This window comes from Equus caballus, chromosome 5 (genome assembly GCF_041296265.1).
Source record: "Equus caballus isolate H_3958 breed thoroughbred chromosome 5, TB-T2T, whole genome shotgun sequence".
Taxonomy (NCBI): domain Eukaryota; kingdom Metazoa; phylum Chordata; class Mammalia; order Perissodactyla; family Equidae; genus Equus; species Equus caballus.
This window is the reverse complement of record NC_091688.1, coordinates 102,112,308-102,127,049: the sequence shown is the minus strand read 5'-3', so window position 1 is coordinate 102,127,049 and position 14,742 is coordinate 102,112,308. Positions and strand designations below refer to the sequence as shown.

Here is a 14,742-nt window from a genome sequence, read left to right as displayed (position 1 = left end):
TTTCTGGACTCTCTATTCTGTTCCATTGATATATTTTTCTGCCTCTATGATATATTTACAGTGTCAAGTTTTTCAGTCCGTGAGCATGATACAGCTCTCCATCTATTTAGGTCTTCTTTAATTTCTCTCAATAATATTTTGTAGTTTTTCAATGCAAAGGTTTTTTTTACTTCTTTCATTAAATTCATTCATAGGTTCTTTATGCATTTTGTTGCTGTTATAAATGGAATTTATCTTAAAATTTTCATTTCCAAGTGTTTGTTGCTAATGTATAGACACACATGGATTTTCATAGTTGGTCAGGTATAGAGACCTTGCTAAATTCACTTATCAAGTTTAGTAGTAAGGTTTTTTTAAATTGCTGTTACTGTTGATAGCAATTGATTCTTTTTGGGTTTTCTATGTCCACCATCATATTATCTCCAAATACAAACAACTTGATTTTTTTTTTTTCCCCAATATTTATGCCTTTTATTTCTCTTTCTTGCCTTATGACATTGGCAAGTACCTTAATGCAAAATTGAATAGCGATGGTGAGAGTGTTCATCCTTGCCTTGTCTCCCACGTTAAAGGGCACACATTTAACATTTTACCATTAATCATGATGCTAGCTGTAGATTTCCCTTAGATGGCTTTATTCAGATTGAAGAGATTCTCTTTTATTTCTAGTTTTATGAGATCTTTCCTTTAAAATCATAAGGGATGTTGGATTTTTTCAAGTGCTTTTTCTTTAACTATTGTGCTCATTATATGATTCTATCTTTAAATGTGTTAATTGCATTGATGAGATTTGTGAATTATGTTGATTATTTTAGAACATCAAAGCAAACTTGCATTATTGGGATAAACCCAACTTGGTCACAATATATTATCCTTTTTATATTACTGAGTTTAATTTGCTAATATTTTGTTTAAAAGTTTTGCATCCAGTTCAGGAGAAATATTGGTTGAATATTTCTTTTCTTGAAATATCTTTTATCAGGGTTTGGCATTAGGGCCATGGTAGCTTATAAAATGAGTTAGAAAGTGTTCTCCCCGCCTCTATTTTGTAAAAGAGTTTGTGTAATCTTAGTGTTATTTCTTCCTTAAATGTTTAGTAGAATTCACCGGCACAGTCATCTGGGCTAGGAGTTTTCCTTGTGGAGAGGTTTTAAATTAAGACTTCAGTTTTCTTTCACAGGCACACAGTTATTTAAACCTTCTATCAGTTGTATTGTGTTTTTCAAGAAATTTTTCCATTTCATCTACGTTGTTTAATGTTTTGGCATGAAATTGTTCATAATAGCTCCTTATTATCTTTCAATATCTATAGGATTTGTGGTTAAAGTCTCTCTTTCATTCTTGATTTTGGTAATTTGTAGGCTTCCCTCCCCCCCCTTATTGATAAATATTATTAGGGATTTATCAATTGCATTAATATTTTCAAAGAACTAACTTTTGGCTTTGTTGATTTTCTCTATTATTTATCTTATATTTCATTAAATTTTCTTATCCTTATTACTCTCTTTGCTTACTCTAGGCTTATTTTGCTCTTCCTTTTCTAGCTTGCTAATGTGGAACCTAGGTCATGATTTTAGATCTTTCTTATTTTCTAATATAAACATTTAAAGTTATGAATTTCCTCTTTAAACCATGTTAGCTGTATCTCCCCAAATTTAATATGTTGTGTTTTCCATATCATATAGTGCAACATATTTTCCAATTTTCCTTGTGAATTGTTTTTTGATCCCAGGGTTATTAAAAATGTTGACTAATTTTCAAATTTCTATGGATTTTCTAGGTGTATTGTTATTATTGATTTCTAATTTACTTGATTTGTGGTCAGAGAATATACTTTGCTGGATTTCAGTCTTTTGAAATTTATTGAGACATTTTATTGCTTAGCACATGGTCTATCTTGATGAATGTTCTGTAGGTGCTTGAAAAGAGTGAGTATTCTGGGGGCTGGCCCCGTGGCCGAGTGGTTAAGTTCGCGCGCTCTGCTGCAGGCGGCCCAGTGTTTCATTAGTTTGAATCCTGGGCGCGGACATGGCACTGCTCATCAGACCATGCTGAGGCGGCGTCCCACATGCCACAACTAGAAGGATCCACAACGAAGAATATACAACTATGTACTGGGGGGCTTTGGGGAGAAAAAGGAAAAAATAAAATCTTTAAAAAAAAAAAAAAAAAAAAGAATGAGTATTCTGCAGTTGTTGGATGTAGTGTTCCATAAACATCAACCGAATCAAGTGGGTTGATAGTATGCAAATTATATCCTTACTGATTATCTATATTATTTTTCTATCAATCACTAAGAGAAAAGTATTCAAGTCTCCAACTGTGATTGTTCATTTTCTCTTCTCCATTTAGTTTTGTCACATTTTTTTATTGAGGTCATAATTGTTTACAAGCTTGTGAAATTTCAGTTGTATGTTATTATTTGTCAGTCACCATATAAGTGCTCCCCTTCACCCCCTGTGCCCCCCCCAACCCCCTTCCCCCTAGTAACCACTGAACTGTCCTCTTTGTCTGAGTGTTTGTTTATCTTCCACATATGAGTGACATCATATAGTCTTTGTCTTTCTCTGTCTGGCTTATTTCACTTACCATAATACCCTGAAGGTCCATCTGTGTTGTTGTGAATGGGATGATTTTGTCTTTTTTATGGCTGAGTAGTATTCCACTGTATATATATATACCGTATCTTCTTTCTCCAGTCCTCAGTCGATGGGCACTGGGGGTGCTTCCATGTCATGGCTATTGTGAATAGTGCTGCAATGAACATAAGGGTGCATAAGTCTCTTTGAATTGCTGATTTCAGGTTCTTTGGGTAAATACCCAGTAATGGGATAGCTGCGTCATGTGGTATTTCTATTTTTAATTTTTCGAGAAATCTCCATACTGTTTTCCATAGTGGCTGCACCAGTTTGCATTCTCACCAGCAGTGTATGAGGATTCTCTTTTGTCCACAACCTCTCCAACATTTATTATTTTTTGTCTTGGTGATTATAGCCATTCTAACAGGTGTAAGGTGATATGTTAGTGTAGTTTTGATTTGCATTTCCCTGATGATTAGTGATGTTGAACATCTTTCCATGGGCCTTTTGGCCATCTGGGTATGTTCTTTGGAGAAATATCTGTTCATAGCCTCTGCCCATTTTTTGATCAGATTGTTTGTTTTTCTGTTGTTCACTTGTGTGAGTTCTTTATATAGTTTTGTCAATTTTTGCTTCTCATATGCTTTTAAGCTCTATTAGTAGGAGCATTCACCTTTTAGGAATTTATAAACATGCAAAACTTTAGGATTATATGTTCTTGATGAATTAACTCTTTTGTCACTATGGAATATCCCTCTTTATCTCCAGCAGTACTCTTTGTTTGAAGACTATTTTGTGTGATGATAGTAAAGCCACACCAGCTGTCTTATAATTATTGTTTGTGTGGTATATCTTTTTTATGCTTTACTTTCAACCTGCGTTTTTATATTTCATATATTTTATATTTATCTCTTGAATACAGCAAATAGGGAATTTGTGCTTCCGCTCCCCATAGCTTTGGACTTTGTCCCTACAGAAGGAGCTCTTTCAGTAGGTTCACAATAAGAGTCTTATTAAATTTTAAGCTGCTGGCTGGTTACTTTGGGTCCCTCATGCCAAGAGACCGGTAGGCAAGTAAAAGAGTTGTCATCCTGGCAAGAGCAATTGGCCCTGGTCATCAGGAAGAGGATGCTGGTTTCTGAGCAGCGTGTAATTCTTTACTACACATGGCGTGGCCACACAGAACCGTACAGGTCTATCCCATAATTCTGCTACTGAAGGTTGCTGTTAACTCTATACAACATCTTTTCCCACCACAGACACCCTCCAATCACATGGCATCTACTGGGTTATATGGGCTCGAGCAGCAAGACCACTTGTACCACCGCTTGGTTCGCTGAAGAGCTTTCTTTCATACAATTGCTGCCCTGTCTTGGGGCCCTTCTTCCTTCAGCCTCTTTTGTTGATCGAGTTCTGGTCAGAAAACTGGACCTAGCCTGGAACCTGGGCAAGGGAACACGATCTTTTACTAGGGAAGCTGCCCTCCATCTCCATCATCCATCCTTGATTTCTTTTGGCTGAATGGTTTGAACAATGCCCTTGTTGGCTGCCCACATATCTTCCCCCTGGGGATGCTGTGTTTTGCTAACCGTCCCCATATCCGTGAGCCCGGCTTCTCTGGCCATCCCTCCAACCTCATTGCTCATCACGGTAATTGTGTCCATGCTGTGTCTTCAGTTAAGCACTTCCACCTGGCCTTGATTTTGGGAGACTGTCATCCCTATTACTATCAACAGTCCTAGTTTTACAACATCATCTCCTACCATCAGCTCTGGTCTGCAGAGAAGGGCCACTGCTGAGAGTCTTAGTGATGCTGGTGTCATCCCATCATCCAGCCTCCTTTCACACCGATTTCTTGATTTCTATTCTCTCAATTCTCTCTTTCAGTATTTATCTTCCTGATCTTAAATATTGTATAGCTACATCTTGGTATTTCAAGCTTTATCCACTATGAAACAAGAGCCATCTTTCCCAATCACCACACCATACACTTCCCATCCTCCTGCTCTCCCATCATAATTGATCCTAATTTTGGTCAGATTCAGTGCTTACAATACTATGTCCATGCAATCTCTAACTATAGCTAAGCCATATAACATGCTACGTTTGTTTTTCCTTTTTTGTACAATCTTTGTATTCCATGGAGTTAATAATTGCCTTATATTTGCATTTTTTAATGTTTTTATATGCTCATCACCAATTTATCCCAAACCCTACCTCCAAAGCAGAAGTCTCTGTCCTGGGAGTCTATCCACCTGGGAGTCTATGAGATGGTGAGTTTTCTCCCAGAGTCTTTAGACCTGTTCCAGTCTTGGCTAATTCTCTCTATTCGGTTTCCCTCCTGGAACCTGCCTTCATTTTCATTCTGGAAATTCCCTTCACCTCTCTTTTTCCTAGAGCCCGTGTGTTCTTGGTTCACTTTCTGAATAGCAAGAGTATATCCTCCAAAAGCGTCCTTAGAGAGGGTGTGTGGTAGGCCGGGTAATGGCTCCCCCAAGATGTCCACGTCCTAATCCCCAGACTCTGTGAATATGTCCCTTTACGTAGCAAAAGGGGCTTTGCAGATGTGATTAAGTTGAGGATTTTGTGATGAGGACGTTATCCTGGATTATCTGAGTGGGTCCTATATAATCACAAGGGTCCTTATAAGAGAGAAGGCCATGTGAAGCTGAACCTGGCAACAGAGAGAGGTTAGAAGATGCTGCACTACTGGCTTTGAAGATGGAGGAAGGGGCCATGAACCAAGGAATGGGAAGAACGCAGCTTTAGAAGCTGGAAAATACACATTCTCTCCTGGAGCCTGCAGAAGGAACGAGCCACGCTGACCCCTGGGCTTTAGCTCAGAAGAAGTGCTTTTGGACTTCTGGCCTACCAGACCGAGGGAATATATTTATATTGTTTTAAACCCCCAGTTAGTGGTATCTGTTACAGAGGCCATAGGAAACGAACACAGTGGGGAGTGTGGGAGACGCCTTTGAGGGTTCCCAGGCCAGCAGGTGATCTTCTCGCAGTCTAAGTGATAGTTCAGCTGAGTATAGAATTCTAAGGAGGAAACCGTTTTCCTTCAGAATTTTGAAAGCATCTCTCCAGGGTTTTTCTTTTCATTTCAGCCATAATTATAATTTTTAATTTCCAGGGCTATTGTTGCTCACTGTATCCTCCTCTCTGCCCCCCCAACCGCTGCACCCTGTTCTTATTTCATAAAAGCAATATCTTCACTTGTTTTCTGAATGCATGAATGATAGAATGTGTAGGTTTCCTTCTCCCTAAAGAGTATTCCTTCCAAGTTGCTTTTTTGTTGCTCCTTTTTATCTCTGCCTTTATGTTGGGAACCTTCCTCAAATGGTGTTCTTGGCTGTTAGCACATCTAACCTTGAAAGTCTGTGGAGGTGTAAGTGACATACAGTAAACTGGATACACCTGAAGTGTACAATTTGATGAACATGTCAGTGATCAATGTATTGCTCTCACTTCTGTCTGCTTCCATACATGCTTTCTGATAAACAATGGGATTGTTTATTAACAATCCTTTCCTTAAACAAATCCTTAAAGCATCTCTCCTTTGAAGTGAGCTTTTTCAGGGCGGGACACTGAGGGAAGAAGAGGCTTCTTGCACTTTCCAGCTTGGGACAAGTGGCCCGGGTGTGAGGACATTGATGCGGGCCGCCCCAGCCCAGGCCCAGAGCCTGAGGTCTCTGCTCCCTGCCAGCCTTGGCTCTCTCAACACGGAAGCCCACACCCCAGTGCAGCTTGCATGCAGCCACCTCAGGCTCAGAGGGCCACACATCGAGCAGCTGCTCCTTCTGTAAGTCCCCACAGCCCACCTGTGCCCCTGGGGGTTGGAGCGGGACACACAGACCTGCTGCTCCCTCTGCAAGCCCCATGCTGCCCACAAGCTCTGAAGGGCTCCTGGCCACTCCAGCGCCCCGACACCTGCTGCAAGCCCACGCCGTCAGTTGCTCTCCCCTGCCTGCACTCCACAGCGGGGCCTATTGCTTGCTTTAGCCTGGCCAAGCCAGGGAACCTCTGCTATCCAGTGCGCTGAACCATACCTTCTCCAGAGAGGTTCTGAACCCTTCTCAGTTTGTCCTTCTTGGCGTACTCTCCCTCCACCTTAGGGTAATATATGTTATTCTAACATCTTACAGTTACTCTTTTATCATAGTTAATAATTCTTTCTATTAAACTTCTCCTGTTTAGTCTACTGTGTGGTTTCCAAATCCTGATTGGACCCAGACTGCTTGAGTGAGTTTTGACATATATACCTGTGAAACTATCACCACCATCAAGATAACAAACATATCCATCACTCCCATAAGAATCCCTACGCCTGTCTGTCACCCATCTTCCATTTCTCTCCCCAGATAAACAACCGATCTGCTTTTTGTCAATATAGATTAGTTTGCATCTTCTAGAATTTTATATAAGTGGAATCTTGTAGTATATTTGTTAAAAAAAAAAATCTAGCTTCTTTCAGCATAATTAATTATATATTCATCCATGTTATTATATTTATTAATAATTTATTCCTTTGTACTGATGAGTAGTGGTTCATTTATGAGTAAACCAGAGTTTGTCTATCCACCTGTTGGCGGACATTTGGGTTGCTTCCAGTTGGGGGCCATTACAGATAAAGCTGCTATACATTTTCATGGCAAAGTCTTTGTATGGACATGTTTTCATTTGTCCTGGGCAAACACCTCCACATGGACCATATGACAGGTGTAGGTTTAGGTTTTAACTGCAAAACTGTTTTCCAAAGTGCTTATACCATTTTGCATTTCTATCAGCAACGTATGAAAGTTCCATCTGCTCCACATCTTTGCCAATACTTGACATGGTTCATCTTTTTAACTTTAGCCGCTCTAGTGGGTACGTCGTGGTATCTCCTTATGGTTTTAGTTTGCATTTCTCTGATTATTAATGATGTTGAACATCTTTTCACGTGTTTCTTTGTCATCTGTATATCTTCTATGGTGGTGTTTGTTAAACTATTTGGCCCATTTTAAAAATTAGGTTCTCATTTTATCGTTGAGTTATGAGTTAGTTCTTTGTATTTCCTAGATGCGAGTCCCTGGGCAGACAGAACTTTGCAAATATTTTACCCCAGTCTGTGGCTTACCTTTTTGTTTTCATAACAATATCTTTTGAAAAGCAAAAGCTTTTAATTTTGAAGAAGTCTATCAATTGTTTTCTTTTATGATTCATGGTTGTTGTGTCTTCTTTAATAAATCTTTACTAAACTCAAGATCACTAAGATTTTCTCCTATGTTTTCTTTCAGAAGTTTTATAGTTTTACTAAAAATCCCTTACTGTTCTTGAATTTCTTGGTAATGGACTTCTGTTGATGATGCTAGCTTGCTGAGCTATTACACGCACACAGGGCAGCTCAGAGACACAGCACAGATGAGCAGAGAATAACGTTGGGATGCAACAGGCAAGCCAATTTGTCTTGTCATCATTTATCTTACCCACTATACAAATGGACCTGTGAAGCTCATGGAACAAAATATATGAGATCAAGACTGTGCTAGAAATCCAGGCTGTATGATTACCAAATTTATGTCCCTCTCTCACCCCATAAAGTAGAGGTTTGGAGAAAAAAGAAGAAGAAGAAACAATTTATTGAATAGGTACCATGCCAAGCACTGTCTCGAGACCTTTATAGTCAAGGTATAATAAAATGTATTATTTTATACTTAAGATGTTGTTATATGATCGGGTCTATTATTATATCTTTTTTTTCCCAGATGAGAATATTGTATCATAGAGAAGTAAAATAACTTGTTCAGGTCATCTAGGCAGATCTGTCTAATGCTGGAGCCCATGTTCTTAATCACTAATAATAATAGCTAATAAATATTGGCTGCTTACTGTGTGATGGGCACTGTGTTAAACCCTTTAGAAGTATGAACCAATTTAGTCTTCAGAACAAAGGTGGATGGTAGGTATTACCATCAGGCCTCTTTAGAGATGAGGAACCCGAAGTACAGGACTCAAGGCGTCAGAGCCATTAAAAGCAAAGCCAGGATTGGAATCCACGTAATCTGGCTCCTGAGTCCTCTCTTGTAACCATCACGCCACTTGCATTCTCCAAGAAGAATAACTAATGGCTGTAGTTGTTGCCTAAATGAAGTGAATGCCCCAACCTTAGAGTTTGAGCCAGGACCCCGGAAGAGAGTGGCTCCTCTTGGATTCTCGAATCCGTTTGCATCAGCTTCTGGCTTGGGTAAGGGAGAGGGCAGGGCCACAGGAGGCCTGCAAGGGGAATGTTTCCCTGCCCGTAGCTTTCTGCACATCTGTGTGAGTACAATGCAGAGAGAGCTATGACTTAGGCCAGAGTCCTATCTTTTTGCCTTAATTTTGTGACTTTGGGCAAGTTTCTTAACCTCATTTCACTTTAGTCTCTTCAGCTGTAAATAGCAGAGACAAGACTGACCTCATAGGAATGCTGATGGTCTAAGCAAGCTCACGTTTGTAAATAATAATAATAATAATATAGTAATACCGACATTTAGTAAGGGCCTGCTCTGGGCCAGATCCTCATAGAAGCACTTTATATGCGTTAACTCATTGAATATTCACGAGACTATGGGAGAGGTACTCATTCTCATCACCACTTTACAAACAAGACTGAAACACGGAGGGACAAGGATATTTGTCCACAGTCACTTGGCAGAGACCAGAAAAACTGGAGTGTGAGCCAGGCAGTCTGGTCCCCAGCCTGTGCTCCTAAACACTGGCATTTACTGAACTTGCATAAATACTTCCTTTGTCTTTTGTTTTTTAAACAGGAAGAGCCTTTTCTGACCTGTCCTTTGGGAGCTAGTACGTTACAGCTCGATGTCAAGGGACGTGGGGTGACTGATGGAGGGCCTTCCCGGGACGGACTGGTTGGAGTGGGCTCCAGTTTTGGCTCTGGCGGCTGTGTGACCTTGGGTTGGGAAGTTTCACCTCCCCAGTCCCATGTTTCTCCGCTATAAATGTTGAGGGGTGTACTAGTTAATCCCCAAGGCCCTGTCCAGCCGTCACATTCCTCACGTCCATGAGCCAGTGATTAAGTTCCTGAAAGGTTTAGGTCCTGATAAAAGGGCCATTAAGTTCTGTATCGGCAGTCTGTTACCTGAGACACCTGGGCCCGGCCACTCCGGGGTGTGGGCTGGGGGAGGGTGTGAGCAGGGAAGCCTCCTTATCTGGCCATTGTGCGCCGTCCTGCGGAAGACAGAAGACTCTTCAGCAATATGGTGTCACCGGGTCCCCTCTGACTGCTGGCCATGGTATGCTGAGGCTGACCATCAAAGACAGTTTCCCAACAAGAGGACCTTGTGCAGTAAGTTCCTGGGGCGAGTGACTGGAGATGATTGACACAGGACCGGCTGGGTCTCAGGCAGAGAACCTTGGAAGGCAGACCTATGCGGGTGCCGAACTGGTTGACCCAAGGCCTCTATGTCTATCATTCCTTGACCTCAGGTCAGAGTGACAGAAAGGGGAAAGCAACTGTGGCAGCTGGGGACACTCCTGCCTTGAAGTCTTGGAGAAGGATAAGCGACTGTTTGTCCCGCACGGGTTAGTCATTCACCTGCCTGAGGCAGAGGTCTGTGAGTCTGTGACCTGCCACATGGGGTCCTTGCCCTCAGTGAGGTGACTGCTCGTGATAAGATCCTACATCTGGGCTCTTAGAGGCTACTGCTGCCCAGTGATGCCCCCTGCCACCGACTGAGTGCTCGTCTATGCCAGGCTCTGCCCAAGAGCCTCGACCCCCAACATGGTAGAGATGGGGCCTTGGCCGCCCATTGTCTGTGTGACCACGGCAAGTCCCTTACTCTCTTTTTGCATTTCAATTTCTAAAACTTTAACATGGGGATAATCTCTGCAAAAGCGTAAAGGGGTATACGAATTTGTGATGGCTTTTTTTAAAGTGTCAAGGGAAGATTTATGAGCAGACCGCACAAAGCACTATGCAAACAGGAGGCATTCACTAAGGGATTATCAATAAACTGTGGGCTTCTGTCTGGGGTCCCTGTGGCTCGTGCATCCTCAGAGCCTAAAGCAGGGCCTGGAACACTGCAGGCCCTCACCACTGCATGTGATCAAGGGCCCACTTTCTCCACAGGCACAGTGGAAGCGTAGTGACTACTCACGGGTCACAGACCCCATAATGCTCAACCAGAAGAAAGAGATAAAAACGGACTGTCTGTAGGAGACGTTAAGGACCCCCTTGGCCCATGGCAGAGCAGCTGGACAAAAAAACATGCAGAGACAGAAGACCTAAATAACACCATCCGTATAAGGAAGATCAGATTCAGCTAGCCATCTATCTCCACCTTCTGAAGACAGAGAAACACCTTCTTGCAAGAGACCACAGGCTGTGAACAAAAACTGACCCCAGAGATCCTCAATCGGTCTCCCGAAGGAAGCAGCGCAGATGACATTGATTTCAATGCAACGAAACTAGAATTTAACGACAAAACGGGGAAACATAAGCGACTTGGGTCAAAGAGGGAATCAAAGGAGAAACTGTATGATATCCATAAATGTTCCATTCCCCGGGGTCACACGGCTAAGAGTGGCAGCGCTCAGACTGCTGGAATCTCGCCTCCTCACTAAGCCACTCAGCCACCACCCGTTTGGAGCCTGGGTGTCCCTGGGTCCCGGGCTCGGCCGCGGGCGGGAGCCGTGGGGGAGGGGAGGGGAGGGTGCGGGCGGCGCCGGGAGCGGAGGCGGCAGCAGAGGGCGCTGGGTCGCCGGCCTGGGCCCGGCTGCCATTGGTCGGGGTGGGCGCGGGGCCGCGGAGTTGGGGAAAGTGACAAGTTGGGGAGGCTGAGCGCAGGGGCGCGAGCGCCGAGGGAGGAGCGCCGCAGGCCGCCGAGGGAGCCGGACGGCGGCCCGGCCAGGCGCGCTCTTCCTGCCCGGAGCCCGAGCCGCGAGCCCGCCCTCCGCCAGCGCCGCTGCGACAGCCCGGGCCGGCCGGCGAGGCGAGGCGGAGGGCAGAGGGACAAAGGGCTTCGCAGACGCCCCCGCCGTCCTGCGGGGAGCGCGGCCGGGCCGAGCCCGTGGATGTGCTGCGCGCGGCCCGGGAGCCGCCGCCGCCGCCGCCGCGAGAGGAGGGATGCTGCGGCCGGGCCGCCTCGGGGCGCGCCCGCCGCTCCCGGTGCTGCTGCTGCCGCTGCTGCTGGCGGCGCGCGGGGCCGCTGCCCAAGGTAAGAGCCGCCGCGCCTGCTGTCCCCCGGCGCGGGGCCGCGCTCGGGGCGGACGCGACCCGGGGCGCCGGGGAGGCGGCGGGGGCCCTGGAGCCGGCCGCGCGCGGGGCCGCCCCGACCCCTCGCTCGGCGCCCCGCGGCGGTTGTCAGCGCTGGCAGGAAGCCCGGGGGGCTGGGGGTCGTGGGGCGCCGCGGGCACTTTCGTGCGCTTGGTCCCCCATCCCTCGGGGACCCCCAGCGCGCCCCGCGGGGTCCGGCGAGTCTGCCCCGCCCCGGGGAGCCGCCGTCCCGGGGAGCGCGGTCCGCGGGGAGCTGTATTTGCCGCGGTGCCTGGGGGAGCCCCGGCTGTCCGCGCCGACCCGGACAAAAGCCTTGCCTCCGGGGCCCGGCCGCCTCGCCTCCCCTCCGCCCCGGCTCCCGGCCCTCGGACGGTCGCGATGGAGGCCACAGCGTGTGCGCGGCCGCCGCCACTTTGCAAACTGTGCTGTCAGGGGCGGCCTGCTGCTGCGGAGAGCTCGGAGTGTGCACGTGTGTGTGCGTGTGTGTGTGTTACAAACAAGGGGGAAAAGCCACTAATGCATACTTGATTTTGGTAATCTCCAAAGACAATCGCGACAGTTAGAGAAAGGCTCCGCCGAAAGCCCGGGCGTCTTGGCTCGCGGCGGGGAGCCTGGTCCTGCGGCGTCCGAGCCGGCACACAATGAGAGGGAAGCCCCGCTGCGTCCCCCGGGACAGCCGCGTCATTCTTCCAGGGTTGGAGGGGGAGAGTTGGTTACAGTCCCCGGGGTCTCGGGCCTCACTTTTAACATGCATCCCTTCAGGGGGTGCTGGAGCCCCCGGATTCCTCCCTCCCCCGCTCCGGCGGGCGCGGGCCCTGCGGATAAGTAGGGCTCTGCTCTTTTATCATGCATCTTTCATTTTTAAGTTAGCGCTGTGCTTAGGAGAAGAAAAGGCTCGGAGCTGTTTAGGAGCCGAGGGGTAAAGATCTATTCGCTACACAGGCTGACTACAGGATTAGCTTTTACTAAAATCTGGCTCATGGAAGGTGTGTGTGAACTCTGATTTCCTAGAGTTGATTTTGGGCAAGTGGGAGCCACGTTTTCTGAGGATGGCTCTGAAGCTGATCCACTCGCACGGTGGTGCCAGCCTGGAGGCTGCTGGGTAAACACAGCTCCTAATTGTAATTAAGATGTGCGTCAGCAGGGAGTGCACCTTCCTGATGAGAAATCCTAATGAAATGTAAACAGCCCGGTCACAGAGTGTTTGCTTCGTGATGCCAAACATCTGGCCCCCTGCCAGGACACCTGGGTGGAAAGTAAAAAAGGGGCCGTGCTGCCCACACATTGTAAAGCCCCTTCTGACGCCAGGGTGCCCAGCAAATTCAGGTGGAGATGCCCCAGGGTTGACTGTAGCCAAGGTCGGCTCCCGGCCTGGGGCCTCCATTAATCCGGTTATATCCTCTGTGGGCTCTTACTTCTATCTATCCTTTCAACAGTGGTCCCTTTTCGATGGTGGGGGATGGAGGGCCAGGGGTGCACCTTTCTTTGGTTATCTGCCTTAAAATGCTTGTCCCAGCGGCGAGTCTGCTGAGTGTAAAGACAGTTTTGTTATCAGCAGTCACCTAAATTCTGTCTGGTTTAACTGTCTACAGGCTTTTAAAAATATTTTTAAAAAAGAGTATTGCCTATTCCAAACTCTTTAATAATGAGCTCGAATCTGTTATTATCGTCTTATTTGTCATCTCAGAAATCCCTTTCTGTTTGTGTGAATGTTTGATCTTTTCACTGGGGACAAGGCTTCTGGTGGAACTCAGATTTGCTTTCTTGTCTGATCCAAGATTCTTAAGGTAACGCATTCAGCCCCTGGCTCAGGAAATCAGCTTATGGGGAGATGTGTTTCATTTATTTATTTTTAAAAAAGTGCTCAGCATTTCTCCCATCACTTTTGTATTTTGTTAGCCAGGAGGAGCACACCTTTAAACATATCTTTTCTGGTCTCTTCATCATTCATCTCCCCATCCACCTCTTACCTCCCCAGAGCTAAACCTCTCTAAGAAGCTGAAGCCGTTGTAACTGTGCCCAGAGCTCAGGGCCGTTGGAACCCACCGGGCCTTTCTCAGAATCCCGTCTATGCGGTGGTTTGGTGGCGGTCAGAGGTAGTGGCCTGCTACTGTGTTTGCTGTTATTTCGTGAACCTTCCAAGGCCAGTGTAATGGGTGTGTGTCCTGTCAACTTTTAGATTAGGAGCCTCTTGAGGGCAATAAGACTGTCAGCTTTCCTGGTGAAAACACTGAGGGCCAAGTCAGCCGGCCCCAACTTGACTGGAGACAGCCAAAAATCCTCGAGGGGAGCGGGGGTGGGGTGGGGTGGGGGGACCACACAGAGGCCCAGTGGCCCAAGGGTGTGGTCACACTGCTTCTGGCAGTGTGTTGGAAATATTTCATTTCCAGTGTTGCTTCAGCATATCTGGGGGGCCGTTTTGCTCCTCTGGTGCCTGCGATTATCTTTCTGATATTTGGTTAGGAATCATTTTAAAAACTTAATGTTGGCTGTCTTTTGCCCCTCCATCTCCCGCGTGGTGAGCATAGGCCTCAAATTAGACTTGAAAGTTTCTAAATGGTGTGTCACTTGCATCCATTAGTATCCAATTTGGCTGTGGTTTGATGGTGACCACACAGCACATTTCAAATATTTTTGAAAATTTTACACAGCGTCCTATAGAGAACGGAATGCTTTCTAGACTATGTGTATATATTAACGTAAATGTACGTCTACATATAAATGGCATATGTGTGCATACATGTATAGTAAGGGTCCATAGGTTTTCGTTGAATGAATGGAGAATAACTTTTTTGGTCATGTGTAAAATTGTGGTGTTATTTGCTTTTCTTAGTGAAAATGCAACGTGGCCTATTTTCATGGACTTTCCCTTTTCTCGCCCCATCTTCCAGTTTGAAGGGAGTG

At 45.8% G+C, this 14,742-nt stretch overlaps 1 protein-coding gene across 1 annotated transcript in view; it reads left to right on the top strand.

Annotated features, from left to right (window-relative positions):
* The first annotated feature begins 11,409 nt into the window (after positions 1-11,409).
* ROR1 (receptor tyrosine kinase like orphan receptor 1) overlaps positions 11,410-14,742 on the top strand; it is a 358,789-nt gene continuing 355,456 nt past the window's right edge. The window contains exon 1 of the mRNA XM_023641954.2: positions 11,410-11,779. Coding sequence (XP_023497722.1) covers positions 11,689-11,779 — 91 coding nt within the window. The 5' untranslated portion in view covers positions 11,410-11,688. The remainder of the gene's footprint in view (positions 11,780-14,742) is intronic.